Source organism: Setaria viridis, chromosome 7 (genome assembly GCF_005286985.2).
Source record: "Setaria viridis chromosome 7, Setaria_viridis_v4.0, whole genome shotgun sequence".
Classification (NCBI taxonomy): domain Eukaryota; kingdom Viridiplantae; phylum Streptophyta; class Magnoliopsida; order Poales; family Poaceae; genus Setaria; species Setaria viridis.
Genome location: NC_048269.2, coordinates 32,036,761 through 32,062,010, shown reverse-complemented (window position 1 = coordinate 32,062,010; position 25,250 = coordinate 32,036,761). Strand labels below are relative to the sequence as shown.

The 25,250-nt window shown below is 46.2% G+C and overlaps 5 protein-coding genes across 8 annotated transcripts; 3 read left to right on the top strand and 2 right to left on the bottom strand.

Annotated features, from left to right (window-relative positions):
- Positions 1–293: 293 nt before the first annotated feature.
- LOC117862822 (putrescine hydroxycinnamoyltransferase 1) lies at positions 294–1,909 on the top strand. The gene has a single exon (XM_034746343.2). The coding sequence runs from the start codon at positions 329–331 to the stop codon at positions 1,775–1,777; it is 1,449 nt and encodes a 482-aa protein (XP_034602234.2). The 5' UTR covers positions 294–328; the 3' UTR covers positions 1,778–1,909.
- Positions 1,910–5,148: 3,239 nt separating this feature from the next.
- Positions 5,149–9,491, top strand: LOC117865549 (uncharacterized). 3 transcript variants are annotated; one of them, XM_034749769.2, is made up of 7 exons: positions 5,149–5,608; positions 6,349–6,547; positions 8,443–8,511; positions 8,655–8,730; positions 8,817–8,881; positions 8,965–9,073; positions 9,197–9,491. In XM_034749769.2, exons 2-6 carry the CDS (start codon positions 6,365–6,367, stop codon positions 9,055–9,057), a joined length of 486 nt encoding a protein of 161 aa, XP_034605660.1. In that variant the 5' UTR covers positions 5,149–5,608; positions 6,349–6,364; the 3' UTR covers positions 9,058–9,073; positions 9,197–9,491. The 3 variants fall into 3 exon arrangements, with proteins under 3 accessions (XP_034605660.1, XP_034605659.1, XP_072151161.1); XM_034749768.2 differs by having other exon boundaries at positions 5,150–5,608; positions 9,194–9,491; XM_072295060.1 differs by having other exon boundaries at positions 5,151–5,608; positions 8,965–9,491.
- Positions 9,492–11,619: 2,128 nt separating this feature from the next.
- On the top strand, positions 11,620–15,422 carry LOC117862841 (2-oxoisovalerate dehydrogenase subunit alpha 2, mitochondrial). Of its 2 annotated transcripts, none has more exons than XM_034746368.2 (9): positions 11,620–12,049; positions 13,378–13,515; positions 13,616–13,798; positions 13,910–14,067; positions 14,148–14,247; positions 14,331–14,442; positions 14,526–14,665; positions 14,760–14,945; positions 15,036–15,422. In XM_034746368.2, the coding sequence occupies exons 1-9, from the start codon at positions 11,786–11,788 to the stop codon at positions 15,201–15,203; spliced, it is 1,449 nt and encodes a 482-aa protein (XP_034602259.1). In that variant the 5' UTR covers positions 11,620–11,785; the 3' UTR covers positions 15,204–15,422. The 2 variants fall into 2 exon arrangements, with proteins under 2 accessions (XP_034602259.1, XP_034602260.1); XM_034746369.2 differs by lacking the exon at positions 11,620–12,049 and adding an exon at positions 12,071–13,291.
- An 820-nt stretch (positions 15,423–16,242) lies between these two features.
- On the bottom strand, positions 16,243–19,093 carry LOC117862844 (3'(2'),5'-bisphosphate nucleotidase). The gene is made up of 8 exons (XM_034746371.2): positions 18,921–19,093; positions 18,237–18,312; positions 17,974–18,047; positions 17,680–17,882; positions 17,084–17,294; positions 16,889–16,981; positions 16,659–16,812; positions 16,243–16,572 (listed from the first exon to the last, which is right to left on the bottom strand). Exons 1-8 carry the CDS (start codon positions 19,011–19,013, stop codon positions 16,418–16,420), a joined length of 1,059 nt encoding a protein of 352 aa, XP_034602262.1. The 5' UTR covers positions 19,014–19,093; the 3' UTR covers positions 16,243–16,417.
- Positions 19,094–19,630: 537 nt separating this feature from the next.
- Positions 19,631–23,674, bottom strand: LOC117862843 (3'(2'),5'-bisphosphate nucleotidase). Its single transcript, XM_034746370.1, has 8 exons — positions 23,372–23,674; positions 22,791–22,866; positions 22,204–22,274; positions 21,916–22,118; positions 20,642–20,852; positions 20,374–20,472; positions 20,145–20,298; positions 19,631–20,055 (listed from the first exon to the last, which is right to left on the bottom strand). The coding sequence occupies exons 1-8, from the start codon at positions 23,657–23,659 to the stop codon at positions 19,883–19,885; spliced, it is 1,275 nt and encodes a 424-aa protein (XP_034602261.1). The 5' UTR covers positions 23,660–23,674; the 3' UTR covers positions 19,631–19,882.
- Positions 23,675–25,250: the final 1,576 nt, after the last annotated feature.

Below are 25,250 nucleotides of genomic sequence, written 5' to 3'. Positions count from 1 at the left end.
GCCTCATGCATTTCGAAGGGGGGCTACCGGCCGAGATGTGAAGTTGGGAGAAGAGATCTGATTTGTAGAGTTTCACCTTTAAGTTGTGGCACCACCAGCTAGCTACTGAAGGAGCCATTAGGGGCCATTGCTCCATTTGTCCGACGACGTGGTGCGTGGACGTACGGTCCGTAGCCCAACACGTAGAGCAAAGAAAACAAAGTTATCAAGCATGGAATGGAATACAATACAATACAATAATTAAATTCGCAGGAACGCGAGTGCTGGCAATCGGCTAAAGGTGTAACGGCAGCAAAAGCCCTGAACCACAAAGCAACACCATCACTTGATGATTCAACGGTTCTCAAGTCTCACGGAATGCTCATGTGTCGCCCTATATAAGAGCGCGAGGCGACGTGTGTCCCCTGTCCGTGCGTGTGTGAGAGAGATACCTAGCAGCATAGGGCCATTAGTTAGCAGCCAAGGTAGAGCGACAGGAAAGATGGTGGTGATGCGTTCCGACGTGCAGGTGGTGGAGAGCAGCCTCGTAACCCCGAGCGAGGCCACGCCGAGGCAGCAGCTCTGGCTCTCCCCCCTCGACGTCCTGCTGGTCAACAGGGGCCACACCCCGGCCGTCTACTTCTACCACCCCGCCGCCGATGCAGCGGCGGCGAAGGACTTCTTCGACGTAGCGCGGCTCAAGGAGTCCTTGGCCAGGGCCTTGGTGGAGTTCTACCCGCTCGCCGGTCGCCTCACCGTCGACGCCGGCGGCCGGTTCGTCATCGACTGCAACGCCGAGGGCGCGCTCCTCGCCGTCGCCCGCTCCGACCTCACCGTCGCCGACTTCGCCGACGTCGTCCCGTCGCCGGAGCTCAAGGACCTCTTCGTCCCCCGCGTCGACCCGCCGTCGTCCGTCATGCTCGCCGTGCAGGTCACCTTCCTCGGGTGCGGCGGGGTGGCCTTCGGGACCGCGCTGCACCACGCCGTCGCCGACGCCACCAGCGCGTTCCGCTTCTTCCACGCGTGGGCCGCATTGTGCAGAGGCGGCGGCGCCATGGTGGAGATGGAGATGGAGCCCCCCTGCCACGACCGTACCCTCCTCCGTGCGCGGTCGCCGCCGTTCGTGAACCCGGACGCCTTCGCCGTGTTCTGCCCGAAGCTAACCCTGACCCAGCGTTCGGGACCCGTCGCCAGCAAGGTCTTCGACATCTCCAAGGACCATGTCGCCGCCCTTAAGCAGGCCTGCGGCGGCGTCAGCACCTTTTGCGCGCTGAGCGCCCACGTGTGGCGGTGCGTGTGCGTCGCGAGGGGCCTGCCGGCGGACGCCACCACACGCCTCACCCTCCCGGCCAACGTCCGCCGCCGGATCAAGCCACCGGTTCCCGACAGTTACTTCGGAAACGCGCTCATCTGGGTGGGGACGTCCGGCGTCGTGCGCGACGTCACCTCGGAGGCGCTGGCCGACACCGCCGGCCGGATCAGGGGCGCCGTCCGCCGGATGGACGACGACGTGGTGCGCTCGGCCATCGACTACTTCGAGCTGGCGGAGAACAACGGGAAGCCCATCCCCGGTGACATGCCGGAGACGGAGCTGAGGGTGATCAGCTGGCTCGGCATGCCGGTGTACGACGCGGACTACGGGTGGGGGAAGCCGCAGATGATGGTGCGCGCCGAGTCGGAGCGCTCGGGGTTCGTGTACCTCATCAACGACGGCGCCGGCGTGCAGGTGGTGGTGTGCGCGGAGGCCGCGAGCCTCAAGGAGTTCGAGAAGCTGCTGTATGCGAACATGTGGCCATGAAGTTGGAGCACTTCTTTTGTTGAACATAACGGAATAATTTTGTTTTATCGGATGCTCTATCGCAACATTGAAAAATAACTATCGAAATATCAAAAATTAACACTTGCAATACCGAGGATTGCAACACCTTTACGTGCATGAAATATCTCGAATTGCTTCGTACAACATTCAAAACAGACACATTGCAACAACAACAAAAAATATCTTTTACAACATTGCAACAACGAAAGAAGAAGAGACGAAACAAAGAAAACAACTATATGCAATATCATGAACAAGTTGGTGCAACACCCGATTGCTGGCAAGTCAGACTGTTGCAAAACACATGAAACATCAAAAGCCACCGTTGCAACATCCAAAAATAACTATTGCAATACCATGAGATACCTATTGCAACACTCAGATCCACGACAACCAGCCTGCCCGTTGTCGGCCGAAGGAGAGGAGATGCCGCCGGATCTGAGGAGGCTACCGCCGGCCGGGGTAGGGGAGGGTCAGGGGCTTGCTCGGATCTCGCGGGGGTCGGGGAGAGGGCCACTGGATCCGAGGGCGTTGGGCGCTCCCGGTGGGTTGAGGACGTTGGGGTGGGGGGAGGGGCGCCGCCTGGGTGGGGGACGAGGCTGTCGGGGTGGAAGAGCGTGACGCCGTCGAGGTGGAGAGGAGGACGCTGGGGTGGGGCGCGGGTGGGGGACGAGGTTGCCGGGTGGGGGAGCGCGACATCGTCGAGGTGGGCAAGGAGGATGCCGGCGTGGGGCGCGGGTGGGAGACAAGGCCGCCGGAGTGGAGGAGGAGGACACCGGGGTGGAAGGTTAAAGAAGAAAGGGGATGGGGAAGAAAAAAAACTGTGGGAATGGATAGGAAGTGGAGGGAAGCAGAACGACGTCCGGCGCGTCCGGACGCTCGGACGGTAGCATTTCACTTTTACAAAACAAATAACATGTATTTTGGATATGTTTATTAGGGCGCTGCTAGCGCCGGGACGTCCGACGTCCGGGCGTAGCATCGGACGCTGCTATTAGATTAAAAAAAACTTCCACTGAAACATTTGCTTAATGTTGCAAGTAACATCGATTTCTATTCAGCAAGCCATCATTTCAACAAGCAACTCCTCTTCCTTGGTCGGACATACCCGCCTCGCGTCTATTCACAAAAATGAGTTCATAACTGAAAATCCCATATGCCATGGTCCCTAACAGCAAAATTAGGTTAATAAACTTTTTGCAACATCTTGAACCAACAAGCAAAATATCACAATTTAACTACTGCAACATCTCAAAAGCAAATATTCAACATGAAAAATCAAACCATTACATGTAACATTTTTTTATACCAGTAGCAACATTACAGGTCTACTTGATAGATGATGCAACATCAAAGGTCAATTAGCGAAACATCTCGGGTAAGCTACTGCAACATTGAAAAGTCCTGTGCAGATCCAGAAACCTCATCCATGAAGGAGCCTCATATCCATCACAAAGAAGCTCCCCGTCAGCAAGGCCGACCCTGACATCTCAAACCATCCAATATGTCGGAAAAATTAAACATGAGACTGGACATCTTAAAACCAATATTGCAACATCAAAGACCATCTAGTACAACATCAGCAAACACTAATCACAACATCTCAGAAATACCAACTGCAACATTATAAAATTTCGGTACGTCGTGGCTTACTGGTGCTTCTAAACGTGGAGTCTTCTTCCTCCATAGCACAATAGAATGCTCTCATGGAGTCATGGTGCATACATCTATCTTCCCCTTCTATGGACTCCTCCCGGTAGGCACATGAGTAGGAGCAAGCACATGGCTCGGCCACCAGCATGGGAGCAAGCGACTCAGCATTCTGCGACCATATCATCAAACGACACGAACGGGAATAGCTCGTGACCCAGGTCGGCGGCGAAGGCGCTCAACGGGAGCTTGATGGGCGCACTGCTTTGGCCTTTAGGGGCGTGGGGGACGACCCTACAATCTCACTAGCATCTAGTGTGTGTGGGCTAGATGCCTGGATGAGGAGGGGTAGCTTTTCATGGAAGGAACCAGAGGTGGGGAAAGTGAAAGGATAAGAGATGAATGCGTGGAGGCAACGAGTGGTGAAGAAGCATAATATATTTTTTCCGTGTGAACCCGCGTATGATATTTTCACCATCCACCAGACAGCTAGCTGTGCTGTAGCATTACCCTTTTTACTATGCTGTAACATAACACTTTTTCATTCCTCTGTTTTGCTTCATTGCAATTTGCAAACGGTTCCTTAGAATTTTGTGATGTCTCGAGGACTGAGGCTTATTATCTACTTCCGTTGACCGTTTTGAACATGAAACATGTATATTGTACGCTTGAGCATGAGATTGGTTAAGTTACATGGTAGTACCATACTCTATAGTCAGTCGTGTTTATCATTTTGATAGGTTTCGATAATTTTCAACGTGCTTTCGATTGGATAGTTTCGTTTCCGATGTTATTAGAGTACCAACGCCGTTCTTGTTTCCGACAATATCTATTATTTTTATTTTGGAGTAAAAATGTTGAAAGCGACAATGGTGAACCCTTTCTTGCCCAATCATTTTCACCCTTGTCCCGCAAATGGATCAGCTACCGGGCCCGAAAAATAAAAGAAAAACCACGTAAAAGATCAGAACCCAGTCACGGAACACAAGAAGATATAGTGGGCCGACGATAGCAACAGAAAACGACCCACCCGCGCCCTCACAAAACAACGAACCGTACAAAAACGACAGAAAAAAGCCTGGCCTTATGGGCCCTAGTGGGCTGAAACTTCTGCTCCGAGCAGAAGAAACGGAAAAGCAAGAAAGCCGTGCTCTGCTGCCTGCACCCTGCAGCGGTGCCTCCGCCGTTTCGCCTGCCGTGCCGCACCCCCCGCCCCTCCCACGCCGCCGCCTGCCGACTGCCTCCTGGCCCCTTCTGCGAGACCGCGACGTGTGCATCTCTGCATCCAACTCAAGCCCCGCTGCGCCTAAAGCTGCTCCTGTCCTGCCGCCCGGGGAACCATCTCATCTGCGCTCCCCCGGCCGGAACCGGAAGCAAAGGTGAGGAATCCGCAAGCTACATGGACCTTTTCTTCAATCCGCTGCTTGTGTAGGCAGGGGGCGGAGGCAGTCTGGGAATACCCAACTTTTTTATTGCAGAAAAACAAGTATATACTCAAGAAATACACATATACATGCCATATTGGGCTACATTTTCGTTCGTGAGTTAAAACTTAGCCCAGACAAACATCCAACCCAACAAGCGAAGTCCTCTTCCCACCAGGCCAGCTTCGGCCCACAGATAACGGATTTACGGCCCACAAAATAGACCCGCCGGCCTGCTCCCACAAGGCCACCACGCCACGGACGCCAGCACGCCAGCAACCGCGTCTCGCTCCATCGCTCGGCTCGCCTGGCAGCCCTCCGTTCTCTCGCTCGATTCCTCTCCCATTCGACAATCTCCCTCCTCCCGTTCCCCAAAATCCATAGCATTGAAAACCCTAAATCGTAGATCGGTGGCCGGAGTGGCGGGGACGGAGGGCGAACCGGCGGAGGCACGACAGGAGCGAGCTCCGGCAGGGGGCCGTGGCTGTGCGCTCCCGTCCTCCCGCCGCTCGCGCTCGGTGCTCGGCCGCTGCGCGGCGCGCGGCTGCGCCCGTGCGGCGCCGGCGCTTGGTGCTGCAGGCTGCCCGGCTGCTGCAGTGCCGCGCTGCGTGCTGGCCTGGCACCTAGCGCGCTAGGCGCAGCCAGTCCGCAAGGGGCCAGGGACGGGGTCACGGGGTTCACAACCAGTAGAGCCAGGCGAGCTGCTGCCAGTGAACCAGAGGACAGAGCCACAGAGGTGAGAACTTTGCAGTTAGACTGAGTAGTAGAACTTTGCAATTAGAAATTTTGTAGCACAATTGATATCAGGACTGATTGATATACTATTTTGTTAATTAGTGCTTATATCTTTAAGTGTAGATCATTTTGTAATTTAAGGACTTCCCTTTGTTTCATGGATACACTAGAGTTGAACAGCTTTGTACATTTATTTTTTAGATTATCTATATTAACATATTGTGAACCTTTTACTGTTCATCTGGACCTTTTTATTTATTAGGAGATGGGAATACCCAAGTCTAGAATCCTGGCTCCGCCACTGTGTGTAGGATCATTAGTACTTGGCTGTTGCTGTGCCGCATGTCCAGACAGGGTACTGAACTCCAACTTGGTAGTTGGTACCTGCCGGGACATGCGATTCTGGCCGGCAGCGATGTGGCTTCCCATGTGTCTTTGCTATTGCAAACGATTTCCACTTCGCTGTTGCATCTGTTACCCACGAGATTCCCACGCTCTGAAGTCTAAATCTCGCCCTACTACTTGGTAAAGACAGCAGATTTACCCCAATTAGATGACTGCACAAATCTTCGTTCCAGTCAATTTTGGTTCTTGGCCATTGTAATTGGCTTGCTAATGGACATCACACTACTTTGAAATTGCGTAGTAGAATGCCCTCGTTGGGCCTTATGTAATCCAAAGAGATGGTCCTGTTACCCACACTATCTGAAGAAGTGAAGAAGTGATTTCATCTCTTTTCAGGTTTTAGGAACGCAATATGTCTTCCGAGGAGCTGAGGACAAGCTTTGCAGATTTGGTAGTGGGTTCGCCAAACCAGACAGCGGGCCAAAATAATTCTTCAGGTGTTTCATCGTCCGAGGAGGGCCTGCAAGTCACTTGTTTCACGGAGGACCTTCATGATGTCACACTTCATTTTCAGATAGTTAGGCTCTCGAAACAGGTAAATAAGGTTTCTTAGCTCCAATCAAAGTATCAAACTGAAAGTTGTTCAAATTCATGGCGTATCATGAATTCGTTGTTATGATAAAGGTTGCTTATGCTACTTCTAATGACTTCAATGCTGTCCGTTATGATAAAAGTTGCTTATGGCTTTGTATTTTCATTCAGTAAATCAAAGTTACTAGTGTATCATGTCATGACCTGAAAGCATGCTAGTTTTAGCATTGGCAGGTCCATCTTGTCCTCATGAGGTAAGGTTGTTCACATAGTGTTCATTGTTCACAACGCAGTTAGCACTGACCAAGTAATATGAGAAAATCAAGACCCCTACTTTTTTTAACATTTTGGAACAGAGTTTTCTTACTTCATTCACCACCATGACTCTTTTGGTCCAATCCGTACAGCCAAGCACGACATGCAAAGGAAATAATTTGTTTATAGATAAGCCAAGAAACCTTCACCTGAAGGAAAGAGTGTGAATGGTATTACTACTGGTTGCTGCTTTGTTCACTTGTTCTATTTGTTAGACATATGGGTAAAACCAAGGTGTTCTACCTGATGTCAGATTCCATTAAGAAAGCGAGTAAATTTGGAACCTGAAGTTACAAGTATGTCCTGTATGTCTCTTGTTATGGCACAAAGCATGGCACTTAAGCATGTGTTTGGTTTGGGGATCAAGTGGGTTGGGTTGGCTCCGTCCCTCTTTTTTGGGTTGGGTTCGACCACTCCGTGTTTGGTTGAATTGGTTGGATTCATTCTAGTTTTTGTTTGGTTAGAGATATCTAGAGGGATGGATGGATGTCCTCTTTAACACCGTTAGCATGAGTTACTAGCAGGTCCCACCTGTCAACTGTGGATCCCATCTGTCATCCTCTATTTTTTCCTAGCACCCTATATTCTTCCTCTGGCCGGACCTTATCTTCTTCCTTGGCAGCCCGAGCCTCCCCTGCGCCACCGCCGGCTGGCCCCTCCCCACCCGCCTCGCCCGTCCCCTCTCCGCCCCGACCGCCGCCTCCTGCGCCACGAGCCTGCATAACGCCGCCGCCTCCTGCGCCACGAGCCTGCATAACGCCGCCGCCTCCTGCGCCACGAGCCTGCATAACGCCGCCGTCGGCTGGCCCCTCACCACCCCACCTCGCCCGGCCCCTCTTCGCCCTGGCCGCTGCCTCCTGTGCCTCCAGCCTTCATAGCGTCGCCGCCGGCTGGCCCCTCCCCACCCGTCGAGCCGCCTGCGCCGTCCTCCATGCCGCGTCGCCTGCACCATCCTCCGCCGCGCCCGCACCCACACGACTCCACCGTGCAGCGCCGCCGTTCGACCCCATCGTGCAGCGCTGCTGGCTTCGTCGCACGGCGACATCTCCGCTGGCTCGTGCAGCCTCATGCATCCTCTGGAGCTGCCTCGTGCGCACGAAGAAGAAGATGACGGACTGACGGATGAAGACGCCGTTGGGTCGGAACGATTCCTTCATTTTGGCCGGACTGGATGAACCCGGGTATTGGGGGAATATTCCCTCTCTGGGATGAACCCAACCCACTAGTTTTTCAACCAAACACCTTCCCAACTGGGTCTGACCCATCCCAAACTTTGAACCCTCAAACCAAACACATGCTAAGTGTTTGGCTGTTCCACGTTGTCACTGTGAGCAAAGCTTCTAGTGATTATTTATATATCATGGTCACATTGGGCAAATGGGCTCATAGCCTTCGATTTGTCTGAACATTGATTCGTTGCTATACTTTCTGTATTCAGCATATTTTAGATGTTTCTCACTGCCTGTTTGCAATGTGATGTTTCTCACTGCCTGTTTGCAATGTTTCATCTCTCATGCTTTAATTGGTGTATTGAATCGTTATGTGAGTGATTATATTTGAGGTTTTCTGATTTGTTTTGATCAGATCTATGTGTGGGTTGGATGCAACACGGCAAAATTTGGCCATTTGTATGCTGCTGCAACCACTAGGCCGGTAAGTGGTAATTGTTTCTTCTTAGAAGATGATGTTTAATTATTTCATTTTTGTCATTTTTTCGCAGTTTTGACTCATGATAACTGATATCTTGTTATTTCTGTTGCCATTTTCGCCATGTTAACTTCTCATGGCCCATGCAGGACAACAGAGTGAGCGTCACCTCTGTACTAGGAGGAACTTCTGACAACACCGGATCAGGCATGGCCCGTCGTCTAGGTACTGTTTCTGTTGGCAGTTAAGCAGTGTCAGCATTCATGGTAGCTTACTAACAACATCAAGCTTTGCATCTGCTCATGTATCAGTGCTGAAGACCGGTCTGAACATAGTCCTTGCATGCAACATCCCAAAAGACAGCCCCATGCTCGAGGTACTCACAGGCGCGCTCAACTCGGCACAACAATTTCTGAATTTGTGTATCTGACGCTCATTGTCACTGGTTCATGGTTTCAGGCTGCTGCGGAGAGGAAGCTGGTAGAGAAGCTGAAAGGTTTGGGCTACATGAGACCCGTAGCTGGGGAGGCTACTACTTCCACTGCACACTGATGGGTGGTGTGATCTGGTGAGGTTTCGGTCTCAAAGGCGTAGTTTCACCATTAATTAGATGATGGAGGATCCGAGGAAGGCTTGTGATTTTTGCTGGGCTCAATTGATTGGGCATCTGTATGCTGTTATGTGGCAGAAGTATTCCAGCCGTCCAGGGCTTGTGCACAACGACAGCCTTCCTAGAACGCAAATTGATCAATGTCTTGCATGACTGAGAGTCAGCTTCTGACCATGGCGGTTTGTATTCAGATCGCTGAGCACCATGCCTGCGCTGGGCCAGATCGCAAATCGAAGTTTCTGGGCATTTTTCAGGCGTTAGATGGCCGCTACGCGGGGCAACAACAAATTTACTTGATGAAATCCAAGTTGCGCTTTTAATTCTGATGTGCATCGATCTGCTTATAATAAATAAAAGAAAACTACTGCTTGTTGCATTTTTTTTTGGCGTGTGCGGAGGGTGGATGGGCCATTTGTAACCGCAATATTCACATGGAGGTTCATGCTTTTTTGGCCATGGTTATCTTGAGCTGATCGATCCTGACTTATGCGTTTTTCGAGAACAATAAATTTCGGTTTTTTTTTGTAATAAGGAGCCATAAATTTCGTTGAGCTAGGTTTCGATCAATCCACTGTTTTTTCTCCCATTCCTTATTTTCCCTTTTTGACGTCGATCACCACTCCACCAGCGAGTGAGGGCATGTTAGGCAAGTGAGGCGAGCAATAAAAAGTGTCGCTAAGAAATTTGAAACTATATTTTACCACGCCAAATGAAATCTTAACATGTGGAGCTTAAGAAATCTTGCTAAAAATTTACTTAAAATTAACTGTGGCAGAGTATGTGTCCGTCGTACTCGTTACTTTGGACCACGGAGGAGATAAGGAGTGAGCAAACGCACGACACGTGAGCTTGTCTGGCCTTGCCATCAGTCCTCTCTAGTCTCTACTTTCCTCCTGGGCCCCCATGCTGCATTTTGCAGCTAGTGGCCCAGTCCTGTCACAGCTAGTGTAAGCACGCAACGTGATGAATGTTACAGCACTACAGCACTCCCTCGATCTATAAAACCCATCTGCCGTCAGCCTCCTTCGAAACGGTTCCGCAAATGAAAAATTCTTATCCTGGCATGAACAGTTTTTCTGGGTCCCGTGAAAAGTTTCTGAACGTACTCAAAACGGAAGCTATCTCTTCGCCAAAAAAAAAAAAAGAAAGCTAGCTCAACGAAATTTCTAAAACATGTTTCAATAACTCCCTTTTCGAGACTTTTTTCAAAAAAAAAACATTTGAGACATGGCGGACAAAACGAAAGTTAGGTCAACAGACGTGTATCTGCAAGATAAGGGATCACGAGTTAGTTGTGCCACATTTAAAATGGCTATAAACATATATAGATATATAATGCTATCTACTCTATCGGTTTCAAACTACATTTCACTTTGACTCATAGTGTCTCTTAACTTTGACCATATTTTTAGAGCAATGCATTAACAGCTATAGTACCGAATAAAACACTTCTATTTGTATGTTTGTAAAATGTGGGTATCTTTTCTATAATCTTGTCAACTTAAGGGAAGTTTAATCTAGAACAAAGTCAAAGTAAACAATAATTTGGATGGAGTATATACTTGTGCACATAGTTATAACATCTCGCTTATAGCTTACAAGTCACACTGTCTCAAACTCCAAACTATACATTACTCTTAGAAAAATATTTTTAGGGAAGTATTTTATTCTATTAATATCAACATATTCTTTTTTTTTTAGCAAACCGTCGGCAGGGGAGGCCCTAACCATTTTTAACTTTTATATATATGGAAAAGAAATATTTACAAATTATGGGGCCTTAAGCCAAAAGGGAGGGGGGAGCTTTACACGTGACTACTCAAGCAAAGATCACTTATATTGGTACATTGGTACAACGTAGCGCAGCTTGACACACTATACACATGGCGTGAAAAGAGTACTCTTCCACAGCTGCAACATAATGTGACCAAAATTGTTTTCCGAAACTATAGTCTAAGATAAATTGTAATAATATATATATTTTTATTAAAAAGGTTATTTTTAATAAAAAAATCATGGAGCACTAAGACTATTTTTTGTTTGCTAAAAAAACAAGGAGATGAATATTCGTTCCGGCTGGAAAAAATACTAAAGAAGTTTTACAGTCCTTTTCTTTCGCTTTCTCTCACCATCAGCCTTGGGTACACGGTACAGCCTAGTATTGACAGCACATGGTTCACGAACAAGACTAGTACATGAGCATGCATTGTCACCGGTCCCTCTCCAACATCAGCTCCCAACCTACCGGGGAGGGATGAAGCTCGTGACGTCGGTCTCAGTCACCACTCCCGCCCATGCTCATCTTCCCTGCCCCGGCCCCACACGCCAGCGTCCCGGTTCCCCTGGCACGCCGCCCTCGCCGACGTGTGGGCCAGGCCCCCTTCTCGTCGTCGCTCTCCCCGCGAGCCGTGCCCGTCTGCTCCTCCTCGTCCCGTCCATGCCCCGCGCCGCGCTCTCTTCCCCGCACACTTATCTTTCCAGCTCAGTGCCACTCTCTCTCTCTCTCTCATCTTCTTCTTCCATTGTTCGCTTGCTTGCTCATGTCGTCTAGCTCTATCCAATTCCAACACGGCCACCTATAAAATACGTCCACTCGAGAGCTGAGCTTACAGCATTTGAGGGAATTCCAGCTTAGCGGAGAGAGCACGGGGAGACCCGGCAGTGTCTGACATGGCGGCGATGTGGCTGGCGCGCCGCGCAGCGAGGAGGCTCCCGCCGCTTCTTTCGCGCCACGGCGGCGAACCCACCCGCCCATGGTTCTTGGGCTCAACAGCGCCGCCGCCGGTTCTTGGTTCACCACCGCTACCGGCGGTGGAGAGAATCTTTCGCCGGGGCTTCTGCTCCGTCCGGCGCTTCGCCGGGGAGAGCAGCGCCGCCGCCGCCGCCGCCGCGGACGAGGAGGAGCCAGAGAACGGGTTCGCCGGCGGCGATCAGGTGATGGGTCGCCGGCCCCCTCACGCGCTAGCTAGCGCCGTGCAACATGCTTCTTGATTTGTGTATTCTATCCTGGAAATCAGTTTGTCTCAGGCTCTCAGCTGGATCGCATAGATAGCACCAACAGTACGAAATTCTGAATATTCAAATTGCTGCGCAAGACTGCAGGATCTAGAGAAAGACCATCGGACCATCCTGCATACCATACTAGAGTGGCACGCCTTAAAATACGCTTTTGATAAGGCTTGGTACAGAAAAGATAGCAGGGCATCTTTTTCAGTTTTTTGCCCATCTACTTCTGCTCCTTGTTTGGTGTCATTTGTCGGTAGCCCGGCGCCTCCTTTGTTTCTGAACCATTTTCTTCCACTGCATCCGTGTTCATCACGTTCTTCTACTGCAGTTCCAAATTTGGACAAGTTGATTGTTGATCCTATCGCCGCCAACTCTTTCCACGAGTATGGCATGTGATTATTGGAGGAACAAGTTGCAGAGCACAATTGTGGATAGAATTGACAACAAGCACTAAACTAAGCTGATAAGGATGATAGGTTCTTTTTGTCATGGGTTTGGTTGGTGTGGTTGACTGTATCTGATTAGCTGATGTCTGTAAATACTAATATAGATAACATGTGTTCTCCTTTCTCGAAATAGATATTACCTTCCCTTTCGAAGTCAAATTAGCAGTCTCTCCAATCTCTAGGTCTTCCTTAGCCAAAACTCGTGTAGTGTTAAGCTTCCCCGGTTGAGGGAGATACCAAATCAGGGTTCAAATTTTGGTGGTAGCAAAAAAAAAAATCCTCACTAGCACCCTGAAAAAATAGTGCCACTCTTGGTTGGTTTGGGCCCTCCTACTAGTGGGTAGTTGCAGTGGTCGCCAATCCAGTTGGTCGTGGTCGGCCCAGGTTACGGTGCGGTGCGGCCCTATAGGGTGAAGCTAGTGTTCGGGGGTTTTCTCAGCCGGATTGGCTGAGATTTCTTCTTAGTGCAATGCCGTGGGGGCGATCTTTCCCCCACCGGTCGAGTTTTTTTTTTCCAGGTCATCCTTCCTGCTGTTAGTTTTAAAACAATTGTTGATGCTGCTGTCTTTTTAGCGATCAAGGTGGTCAATTGTATTCAAAGTGGCTGTTAGTTTTAAAACAATTGTTGATGCTGCTGTCTTTTTAGCGATCAAGGTCTCCAGGTGGGTAAATTTGTCCACTGCCTCCAAGGTCAGTGGTAGATTATTGTGGCCGTGCTTTTCAGGTCAATGGAACTAGGTCTCTGTCACTGATGCTGATGTAGATTTTGTCCGTACACGTGACGCTTAATTCGCACCGCTAATTTTGCAGGCGATTGACTTTCCTGGAGGGAAGGTTTCATTTATGGCTGAAATGAACTTCCTTCCGGAGTCACACGGGGAAAGGATCAAATGTTATCGTGTTCTTGATGACGACGGAAAAACTATATCTGGTAGTAGATTCCAAGAGGTATACTGCTCACCGCACCATTTTCAGATATTCTCTTGAGACATGCTGTGATATACAGTAGAATTTTGTTTTGAAGCTTAATGTTACTCACACTTGTCAGGTCAGTAAGGAGGTGGCCCTGAAAATGTACAGTGAGATGGTCACCCTCCAGATCATGGACAACATCTTCTATGAAGCGCAGAGGCAGGGTAGAATCTCCTTTTATCTCACTTCCAATGGCGAGGAAGCAATCAACATAGCATCTGCTGCTGCGCTTAGTATTGACGACATTGTGCTACCTCAGGTACAACATTAATAACTCCAACATAGTTTAGCTTTATCTAGAAATACTACTGGTGAAAGTGATTTACCCAGTGTCTTTTTCTTGGCTGGAATCTGTGGAGCCCAATTGTAGTACAGGGAACCTGGTGTTCTTATGTGGCGTGGTTTCACACTGCAAGAGTTTGCAAACCAATGCTTTGGGAACAATATGGATTATGGTAAAGGGAGGCAAATGCCGATTCACTATGGATCAAACCGCCTTAACTATTTCACGGTCTCATCGCCTATTGCGTAAGTGCAAAGTAGGAATATCTCTTCCATGTCTGAAAATTCTGGCAAGTGCATTCTTATCTTTCTTCATTATTTGTCAGAACACAGCTCCCTCATGCTGTTGGAGCTGCCTACTCTCTGAAGATGGACAAAAAGGACGCATGTGCTATAACATACTTCGGAGATGGCGGCACAAGTGAGGTAGATGAAAACTCACCAGCCACTGATCAGTTGCTTGCCAGTACCATTGTTATCCAGCCTTCCTGACAGGTAAAAATGTTCAGGGAGACTTCCATGCAGCTCTCAACTTTGCAGCTGTTATGGAAGCACCGGTGATCTTCTTCTGCCGCAACAATGGATGGGCAATCAGCACCCCAACTACTGAACAATTCAGAAGTACGAAACCTTTGATCATAAAGAACCATGTCCTTTACAAGTGATTAATGCAAATGCCATATTAAAATCAAGTGTTCTTGCAGGTGATGGAGTGGTTATCCGTGGCCAGGCTTATGGGATCCGTGGTATCAGAGTAGATGGCAATGATGCTCTTGCCGTTTACAGTGCAGTCCATGCTGCCCGAGAAATGGCTATAGCTGAAGGGAGACCGATTTTAGTTGAGGTGCAGAATAAGAATAATTCAACCAAGTTGCATTACCTGAAACAACAAAACTTCAGAGTATAATTGATCTGAGTATTGACTGTTCAACTTTCAGGCCCTGACTTACAGAGTTGGCCATCACTCGACATCTGATGATTCAACCAAGTACAGGCCAGTTGATGAGATCGAGCATTGGCGAACAGCAAGGGATCCAATTTCCAGGTACAGAAAATGGGTTCAGGGGAACGACTGGTGGTCTGATGCTGAAGAATCTGAACTAAGGAGCAGAGTGAGGAAAGAGGTATATTGCTGCTACGCAAAGATTTATCTTTCCAGAGCACTGTGATACATAATACATGGCATTTTTAACCGCCTGTTAACTTCTGTGCAGCTTCTTCAAGCCATTCAGGTTGCAGAAAGAATGCAAAAACCACCAGTTGCTGAGCTCTTCACTGATGTTTATGATCAGGTTCCTTCCAACCTGCGTGAACAAGAGCAATTACTGCGGGATACAATCATGAAGCACCCTGCAGATTACCCAACTGATGTACCTGTTTAGTTTTCTTGGCCTTAGATGAGCAATATCGTTGTGTAAGTATTGATGATTCAGATCCATATAGCATTATAAATAATATAGTAATTCAGCCAGTAAACTGCTGATTCAACAGGCTCTAAAACAATAGTTCTACCTGGCAGATGCTCACAGCAAATTCATAGGCATACTGTACTGTTGCTGGTATTTATGTGGAATAGAGCCATACAGAGATATTTCAGTTCATGCACAACACGCCTTAATAGCTAGTAAAGCTGAATACAATATGTACAAAGGACAGATCACCTCAAATTATTCAAAGCGTCAGATACTACTATAACTCAAATGCCCTCAAGAATTTGGCATCTAAAGTATAAACTCTGCGACAAGATTCTAAGCTCAATTGAGTCTGAAAAAGGAAAGGTTGTACAGCAAAACAAGCAAAGGAAAGTATACCTTGTTTATGTGTTGAGATGGAGAAGAACCAAAGATTTGACTAGTGGAGTACACAATGAATATCAGACTTACAATTATAACATTTGGATTTCATCTTTCAAGGCCCTAAAACCTAACAGTAGTCGATCTAAACGTAAATACTGCATGCTACTAAACACACATTGGTCTTCTGTATACTATTATGACGACTAGAACCCCCAATCTCTCATATTATGACAATACTTTTGTCCCTAATGCAATTATAATACAAGCTTATGTTATTATGTTCATGTACACGTACCTGTTAATATGTACAGATTTATGTTTATCCCTTTCTGGCCCATGTTGGCCTTATGGCCCATTCGGCCCATACTTTGTATACTTGTAACCCTAGACTGAATGGAACGAGGGCAGTCTGGTTATTCTTCCCTTCTTCTCTAACAGTACCAAACATATTTTATCCTTTCTTTTTAAAAAAGAAAAAGAATAACTAGTATTAAGCACACATGTATGTAATAATCATTTATCCATCACAGACCTGTTGAATGGAATATGACCCATTCAAGTATTTACTGAACTTAATGATCTGAGCAATACCAATTCAACTAAAACTTCTCAAGAAAGATGAAAATTCACATAACAAATGGTAAGTCCAATTAGATAAATTCATATCCACGATATAATAGCATATGGTACAACAGGGATTGTTGTACATTTTTGTACACGAGATTGTGTAAAACTGGATATTGTGATGCAAATAGGAAATTTTGGAACCAATTTTGAGACTGCTACATGAGCACAGCAGCCTACTGTTCCTCCTTGATAGCCTCTTGAACTGCTTTCAGAACCATTGGCATTAAATATCTATTTGTTGCAATAATGCCTCTGTCACGATCAAGGTATCTACCTTTGGAAAAATCCAAATCATTTCCTGAGGCATCTTTTACCATGCCACCAGCTTCTGCAAACACCAGATAGGGGCCAATTAGCAAATAGATCTTTCAGTTGTGCATTAATTGTTTCTCATAATATAATTATGTATCATACCTGTGACAATAATTGATCCAGCTGCATGATCCCAAACTGTTTCTATGTAACCTTTCTGTGAAAAACGCAAGTAAATGGCACCATCACCTTGGGCCAGAGCACCATATTTTGCTTGGCTATCCATTCTAACAGGAGGAGCTTGGACACCAAGTTTCTATCGAAATAAGAACAAAGGATTCTCTTATATACTTATTAAGATCTCTGGGCAAAGAAAATAATCAAGGACCAACCTCCCCAATGGTGCTAGTTAAATCACGCTTGGAGTGTTCTAAGGATTCAAAGAATGAGGCGTCGACTGGATTGCTGATAGAGCAGATAGTAATCTGAAATATAAGTTAGATAAAAGGGTAAAATAAGAAAGAAATGAACTCACGAAAAGTGGAAGTGGTTATGATTCATGAAGCAAATCCAAATGCGCTAATTACCTTTTGTGGCTCAGATCCCTCTAAGGCCTCGACTTCAGCCCCACAACCAATTGTAGCAAAAAAGAGGGAACCGACTTGATCCCCAGAAGAACTGCCATTGTGCTTGTTTGTTGATTTTAATGGAAGATTTGGACATCCCAACACACCCAAAACAACTTTGCCCTCATCAAGTAATCCAAGTGCAACTGCATACTGGTCCCCCCTTATGAAACTGCATCAAATTTTCACGATAAGGATTTGAGGCAGAGTAAACAAAGGTGCTGCATGGTACAAAAAGTATTGAAATTACTCTATGACATCTTCAAAATCGTTTGATAAAAGTACAAATACAACTCATATGTGTATGGAGAGGCAAATCAAGGAGCTAATAAAAACTTCAGCTTTGTGAATCTGATGCATCTTGTATTTATAAAAAACTAGTTGAAATGATATAAAATCATTATTTGATAAATCAAGTCATCCGGTGTATCTAGTTTACAGAAAAATAATGGAATGTCACTGTGCCCTCCCATGTGAAGCTCTATTTTTGCTGAACTTGAGTACATATGTACGGGATAAGCTATGATTAGTGGTAACGTGAAAGTTATCAAACTCACCCTTTAGTGCCATCTATTGGGTCCAATATCCAATGCCGCCCAGATGGGCCTCCCTCAGATTTTCCACCATCAAGTGCAGCAAGCACATCTTCCTTAGATAACGACATGTTATATGAATCATCATTTGCAATGGTTTCATTTACAAGGCTAGTAATGTGTTCTAGAATTTCTTGGGCATCATCTTTTCTCAAGTCTTCTGAATCCTGCAAAAATACATTCTACCAATCAATTACAGGAAAGTACTTATGTAATCTGGGTACAGTAATGGAACAAAGGAAAGCATATAGGGGTCACCTCTTCAGCTACCATTGAAAAGGAGTGAGAAGGTAATTCTTTCTTCAGGACCAGACTTACCAATACTTGTGATCCTGATCATGAAACCAAAAGAAGTACTTAAATCAAGAGTCCAGAAGAAGCAAAAGTTCTATGTGTTTATTTTTCTCTTTACAAAGAGCTCCACATATTAGCTAGAACTGATAAATAACAACACATCAATAGCATGCTCTCCACATTCTTCTATAAATTTCAAACAAATAAAATTGGGTGTCGGCCTGTACCATAATCCGCAACTGTCACAGGAGTCCTGTCTGCCTTCGATTGAATGTCAGACTGCAAGATTCCCTGCTGCACTCTCTGAAGATAACAGTGGCAGGGCAAGAGGAAACAAGTAAATACAATGGAAATGTGCAAGCATCCAAAGAAACTACAGTTAATTGTTTGAGAGTCAGAGATTCCATCTCAAGATGAAACCCCCAATTTGATCGTTCCCAACCAAAATGAGGGAAAAAAAATGAACGGCCTGCAAGGTATCAGCCATCTATCAGTGCATATCTTCCCGTCCCTGTGAAATTTATCATCCCAAAGAAAGACAGACTTAGGCCTAAACTATTACCATCTTTTCCCCAGTGGAACATCCAACAATTCAGAAAGCGTGCAACTCGAGTGGATCCCTCATTTGTTTCAGAGTTCGATTCAGACTTTTGAGTCAGAGATTGCCTTCTCAAGATCCCATGCAAACTTAACTACCACGGGACAGACTGAAGAACTGTCTTTCCCCCTATGCAAGTTCCAACAATTCAGAAATTCACAAGCTAACTGCATCTCATTCGTAGAACTAAAATCTAAACGCATCTTCTTGGTGACGATCTGTCCTGGCAAAGTGGCATCAACTCCAGTCGAGCGGATCCCGAAAAGACGCGGCGGAAAACAGAGCGTAAGATGTGGGATCAAAAGCAAATAACCCGGCAGAGGCGGGAGGCGAGGGCGACGGCCTTCTTGGCGGCGGCGAGCTCGGCGGCGTACGGGTTGGCGGCGGCCTCCGGATGCTGCGACATGGTGGGGAACTGATGCGGGCGGAGTGGGCTTGGCGAGTGAAGTCACAGGGAGGATTGACTATTGAAAAACAACCGCGCAAGTGTGCTTCAGAACGTAGGTGTTTGATTAGTCTTTTTAAAAAAAAACAAAAATCTGTTTTTGCTGGTTAGCAAACAGTTCCTACGGATCAAAAGTCAAAACAGGACAGTTGTACTGTACCAAATCATCTTTATTGCCATGTGCAATTCCAAGAAAATTTTCTTTTGCAAGTTAAGGGTTTCTAACATCCACTACAACTTAATTCCTTATAATCTATCCCTAGCAAGTATTTTTGCATTTTCAAATACCCTCATGTTCCTGCTACTAGTTACTACTGAGATCAAACCCTTTTTTCCTTGAGTTGAGTGCTTTTACACAAATTTTTATTACAGACCATTTCTAGCACCTCTTAGTGGTATGCCCAAACAGCCAGGCGACATCACAGAATCTACCGGTCAATAACATAGAAGGAATATGAAAATACATCAGACTTAGTTTCACTAATCTGATAAGTGGTACCACATTTTTTTTTTGCGAAGGAGTCTGATAAGTAGCAACATATTTTCTGTGATGTCACCTGATAAGTGGTACATCAGACTTCGCAACATATTTTCATATTCCTTCGCAACACGGGGGAGTCTAATAAGTGGTACGTTTTTTTGTTTTTTCGCGCGAAGGAGTACATCAATTATTCAGGAAAAAAATGGTTATCTAATCGTCAAGAGGCAAAGAGTCTGATAAGTGGTACAACATGAAACTGTAATGTCACAACAAAAGGCTGGGCGCATGTATGGCAGTATGAATATGAAACAGTATTGCAACTAGCATTTTTTGTTGATCGCTATAACTGCTACAAGAGGGAAGCAGCCTGGTTCTTCTCCTTAATAGCATCTTGGACGGCCTTCAGGAGTGATGGCATCAACTGCTTGTTCGTTGCGATGATGCCTGTGTCAAGATCAAGAAATCTCCCTTGGGAGAAATCCAAGTCGTTTCCAGCCGCATCTGTTACTATACCTCCAGCTTCTGCAAAAGCCAACATCAACGGAAAAAGTGAGTAAATCTAAATCTTGGAATAGATGTTTTGAAAAAAGAACAGAGAACTTCAAATTAACCTGTCACGACAATTGAACCAGCCGCATGGTCCCATATCTTCTCTCTATAACCTTTGTGTGGAAAACGCAAGTAAATGGCACCATCGCCTCGGGCCAGAGCACCATATTTTGCTTGGCTGTCGATTCTAACTGGAGGAGCTAGGACACCAAGTTTCTGATAGCATCCAAACACCGGGTTAGTTATGTACTTTAGGAACCTACACTAAACAAATAATCGTTCAGGTCTAACCTCTGCAATAGAGCTAGTCAAATCATGCATGGAGTGTGCACTTTCATAGGATTCGAAGAATGAGGCATTGACTGGATTGTCAATAGAGCAAACACCAATCTGAATTATATTCAGCCATGAGTCAGTAAAAAACCAGAATTAGAAACTTAGTTAGCCAAAATGTGAGCAAAAGAAATTAATATATAAAACACAGAGAGGAGGAAGTAGGTTAAAATCATCATATCAAACAAAAAGAGCTATAACCTAGTTTCAAAAAAAAAACTATAACCTTTTGTGGCGGAGAACCATCTAGAGACTCTACTTCAGCTCCACAACCAATTGTAGCAGAAAAAAGGGCACCAACTTGATTGCCCGAAGAGCTACCATTGGGGTTGCTTATTGATGACAAAGGAAGATTTGGACAAGCCAATACACCCAAAACAATTTTACCTTCATCAAGCAGGGCCAGTGCAATTGCATATTGGTCACCCCTTAAGAAACTGATTCAAATTACAAAAAGATTGGATGAGAAAAGGGCATTTATTAGCATGGCAGGGAAATAGTAGTAGCTGAGGGAGGTAAAAGATAGGCAAATAAAAAGGGAAAATGAATGATTGAAAACTATTCTATAACTATAACTATTACAATGGTTTATTGGAAGAGTATAGGTAAGAATGCACAGGTATTCAATGTGGCCAGGCAACTACCAATACCATCAATTTACATTCCTTATTTGGAAAGAGAACCACAAATGGTGTGTTCAGAAGCAGTTCATTTAAATTCCATAGTAGATCAGTACTTCAACTAGGTAATAGTTTTGCTGGTTCCACTGCCTTCATGGTTCTGGTACTAGGTTGCTATGACATGTCAGACACTCAGATGTTAGTATCATTCAAATTCTTTGTGCTATGGTATGTCAATGGGGAAAAGGTTTTCCGATGTAGCAGTATGAAATGTGGTATTCTTTAGTAGTTCCACGACTAATTTTTAATTTAACGAAACTCGTGTGTTTCTACGTGCCTAGGCTATGGCTGACAACAAAACGATGGAATAGATAACAACTGAAATTTTAGCTTTTTATTTATTATTACGTAAAAACAGGAACACATATTAATGTAACTTGGCATTTACTGTATATAAAAGCTTACATCCAATTGTAGAAAAAAAATGTCCACACATGCCATGTCTGTCGATGACTCTATGCCATATTGAATTTACAGTCTAATTTAGTGTAGTCTAAACTAGATCTGAAAAAAATATGGAAAAATGCGTCCATTATCTGTCAATGGTAAAGAAATCAATCACAATAAATGAGCACATCTTAGTGTGCAGACATTAGAGAGGTGGGCTAGAAACACCAGTCCGCGAAATGAAAAATGTAGTACCTGCTACCTTATTCTACTAGAAAAGAGTTAAAGCAGTGACACTAGCTTTTGCAAGCCAGAAGACATTTCTATAAAAGCTATAGTACTATAGTAGATGGAGTAGTAGATAGTGGAAGGAATCTGCCATTTATTGCAGTCAAAGGATTTGAAACCTGTTGGTTTAAGCAATTGAACTCACCCTTTAGTACCATCGATTGGATCTAGGACCCAATGTCGTCCAGATGATCCTCCCTCAGACTTGCCATCATCAATCGCTGAGAGGATACCTTCCTTTGAAAATGAAATGTTATATGAACCATCATCAACGATGGTTTCATTCACAAGATCAGTAATTTCTTCCAAAATTTCTTCAGCACCATCTTTTCTCAATTCTTCCGAGTCCTATGCAAGCATTTGGTGCCATTTAATTACAAAATATATTGATGAATTCTACATGGAAACAGGTAAAAGAAAAGATTATAATTACCTCCTCAGCCACCAATGAAAATGGGCCAGATACTTCCATCGTCAAGGCAAGACTGACCAATATTTGAGACCCTACATGAGTGAAAAAAAATGTAACGAGTTAACAGCAAGTTTGAAGAAAGAACGAGTTTCACATATTAAGATGACCAACATATTATTCCAAGCATTCTCTCCACCTCTAACCATTTCTCACTAAAAAACATCTGTGCAAACATTAAAAAGCTACAAAACTAACTCCAAATTTGATTTTAGTACTGCCAAATATTGAATTACAAGCCCTTTCCTCATTACTTGAGCTTTTAGAGTGAATTGGTTAGTGCGTGCCAGAGGTGCTAAGTGCCTTTCCTTGTTACTTTGGAGTCCTAGCTACCACAATCCATATAAAAATTACCGCCAAACCTTATTCCATGTAGATCTAAGGGAGCCTGCCTGTGAGGGTTAGTGTTGAAGTATAAGTGAATTTCCCTTTTTTTGTGTCATCAGCTTAAGTTTTGGAGTCTTATGCATTAACGCAATAGCATTAACAATTCATTACTAAACAGAAAATTCAGGCACTTGCAGATATACATTTGCAGGATCAGCATGTACCATAATCGGCCACGGTGACAGGACTTTTGTCTGCCTTAGACTGAATACCCGAATGCACAATGTCCTGTTGCACTGTCTGGGGAGGAAACACAAAGAAATAGCAACAGATTCAAACAGCAGCGTCAAGAATCAAAACAATCGATTACAGAAATCAATCATCCTATCTGAAGGCTTCTACCAGATCCAAGACCACCCATACTAGCCTGTACGACTACACCAGCATTCAAATTTGGCAACAACTAAAAATCATGAATACATTGCAACAGCTGGTGTCAATTTAAGTACATTATATCTGGATCATGGACTGTAAGGTGTAAGCTACGCTGCAGTGCACGGTTCTTCACCATTCTTAGGAGCACAACCCAAAAATTCAGACGGTTCGAGGTAATTATGTGTTCTCAGTCAGTTTTTTTTTTAAATCATAAGCAGCGGATTACAGCCGCGGCTGGACCATGTTAATCGCGAACCAGCAACATTTTTCATTCTCCTGAGCGTTGACAATCGAAGAACGACCCGGCAGCGAGGGGCCGCGCCGCACGAGGGCGGAGAGAAGGGGAGCGCCGCGGAGGGGCAGGAGGCACCTTGCAGAGGCGGGCGGCGAGGGTGACGGCCTTCTTTGCCGCGGCGAGCTCGGCGGCGTAGGGGTTCCCAGACGCCATGGAGCGGACCGGCAGGACACGCGGCGACGCGCGGTGGGAGCGGGAGCGGAGGCGCGGCGGCGAGGCGGAGGAGGAGGAGGCGCCGCGGTGGTAGGTAGTAGGGAAGGTGGGAGGAGGATTGGGGAGGCGAGCACGGGCACGGCACGAGGTGAGAGCTCGGGAGGAGGCGAGGAGCGCGTGCGGGAGGACCAGGCCCGCGCGCGCAGCCATGTCCCTGTCTGCTGGCGAGCGAGGGGGTGGGTGTGGAGAAGAAGAGAGAAAGACGACAAACGAATCCAGCCCAACTCAGCCCAACGAGATTCCGCCTTTGCGCCTGATCGAACAGCCAATAATCCGTGGGCCACATTCTTGGCGTAGGGACGGACAGCGCCAATCCTATCGGGCTTCCGGCAGCCAGCTTGTTATACGGCTTCCGGTGTTTAAGATTCGTGTGAGGAGTTCAGTTCATTGGATCCCCAAACCAAAATCCCATCCGTGCCCTGCCCTCTTCTCCCAAGCGCCGCTACTGCTTTTTTTTATGCGGGTAGCTCGTGCTCCTTACGTAGTCGATGAAGTGAGTAGTTCAGTCTGCATCAATCATTATAACCTCCCGATCTGGTGCGATAGGATCTCGATCAGTGGTTGTTAATGGTGCCGGCTTCGTTATTGATGGCTTGTATAGCTCATGAATGAAAACTCCTGCTGAAACTTGAGCGCGGGTGGATCCGAGCTTTGATAGGACGTCCGTAGCAACGTTGTTATCGTGGGTGATATGGTGAAACTTCAAATCAGAGAATTTGTTCTCTAGCTTGCGTACTTCTAGGCAGTACACATCCATGTTCTCCTTGTGGCGGTCCCACTCATCGTTGATTTGATTCATCACCACCAGTGAGTCGTCGTAGACTAACAATCGCTTTATTCCTAGCGAGACTGCCAGGCGAAGCTGGTGCAAGAAGCACCTCGTATTCAGCTTCGTTGTTGGACACTTCAGGACGTACTTGAGTTGTTCACCTTTGGGAGATATTAAGAGTACTTCTACACCGGCACCCTCGAGCTTGAGTGATCCATCGAAATACATGACCCAATGCTCTAGACGTTCCGCTGGCATTGGTAGTTGATTCTCCTACCACTCTGTCATGAAATCAACTAGGATCTGGGACTTGATTGCAGTCTTGTCTTTCCATGTAGACTACACCGTCCTGCGCTATGGTCTCCATATCAGATGCGTCTCGGTGTCTAGCCTCATATTTAGAACTGTCCAAACCTTCTGGTGGGCCCATTGATGTATGTATGATAGACGTCCCTACCGGGCGCCGCCGCCCCTGCTTGCTACAACTGCCCCGGCCCGTGCGCCGCCGCCCCTGCACGTGGCCTCGGGCACCGCCACCCCTAAAGCGTGCCGACCTCGACGCCACCATCCCTAGGGTGCGCCGGCCCTGTGCACCGCTAGGGCACTGTTGCCCTTGGCCACATCGGTCCCGCGCGCCCCCTGGACATGCCGCCTCCATTGAGGATGAGGAAGAAGCTGCCTCAAGGTTGAAGAAGGTACAAAATTTTGAAATGTTGAACTTTGTTTGAAAAAATGTTGAACCGGATTTGTCCAAATGTTGAATTAGGAGGTGTAAGATGTCGAAAGTAGCTATTTTTCCAAAAATGTTATATGTAGTATTTCTAAATGTTGATCTATTTCTCAGAAAATGTTGAATATAATCTTCGAAAATGTTGAATTTATTTATCTATAAGTTGAGCCTATTAATTAGTCCTAATGGGCTTTAAAACCATGTTGCTTATCTAGCACACGGAAGCTACATTGGAGCTTCGT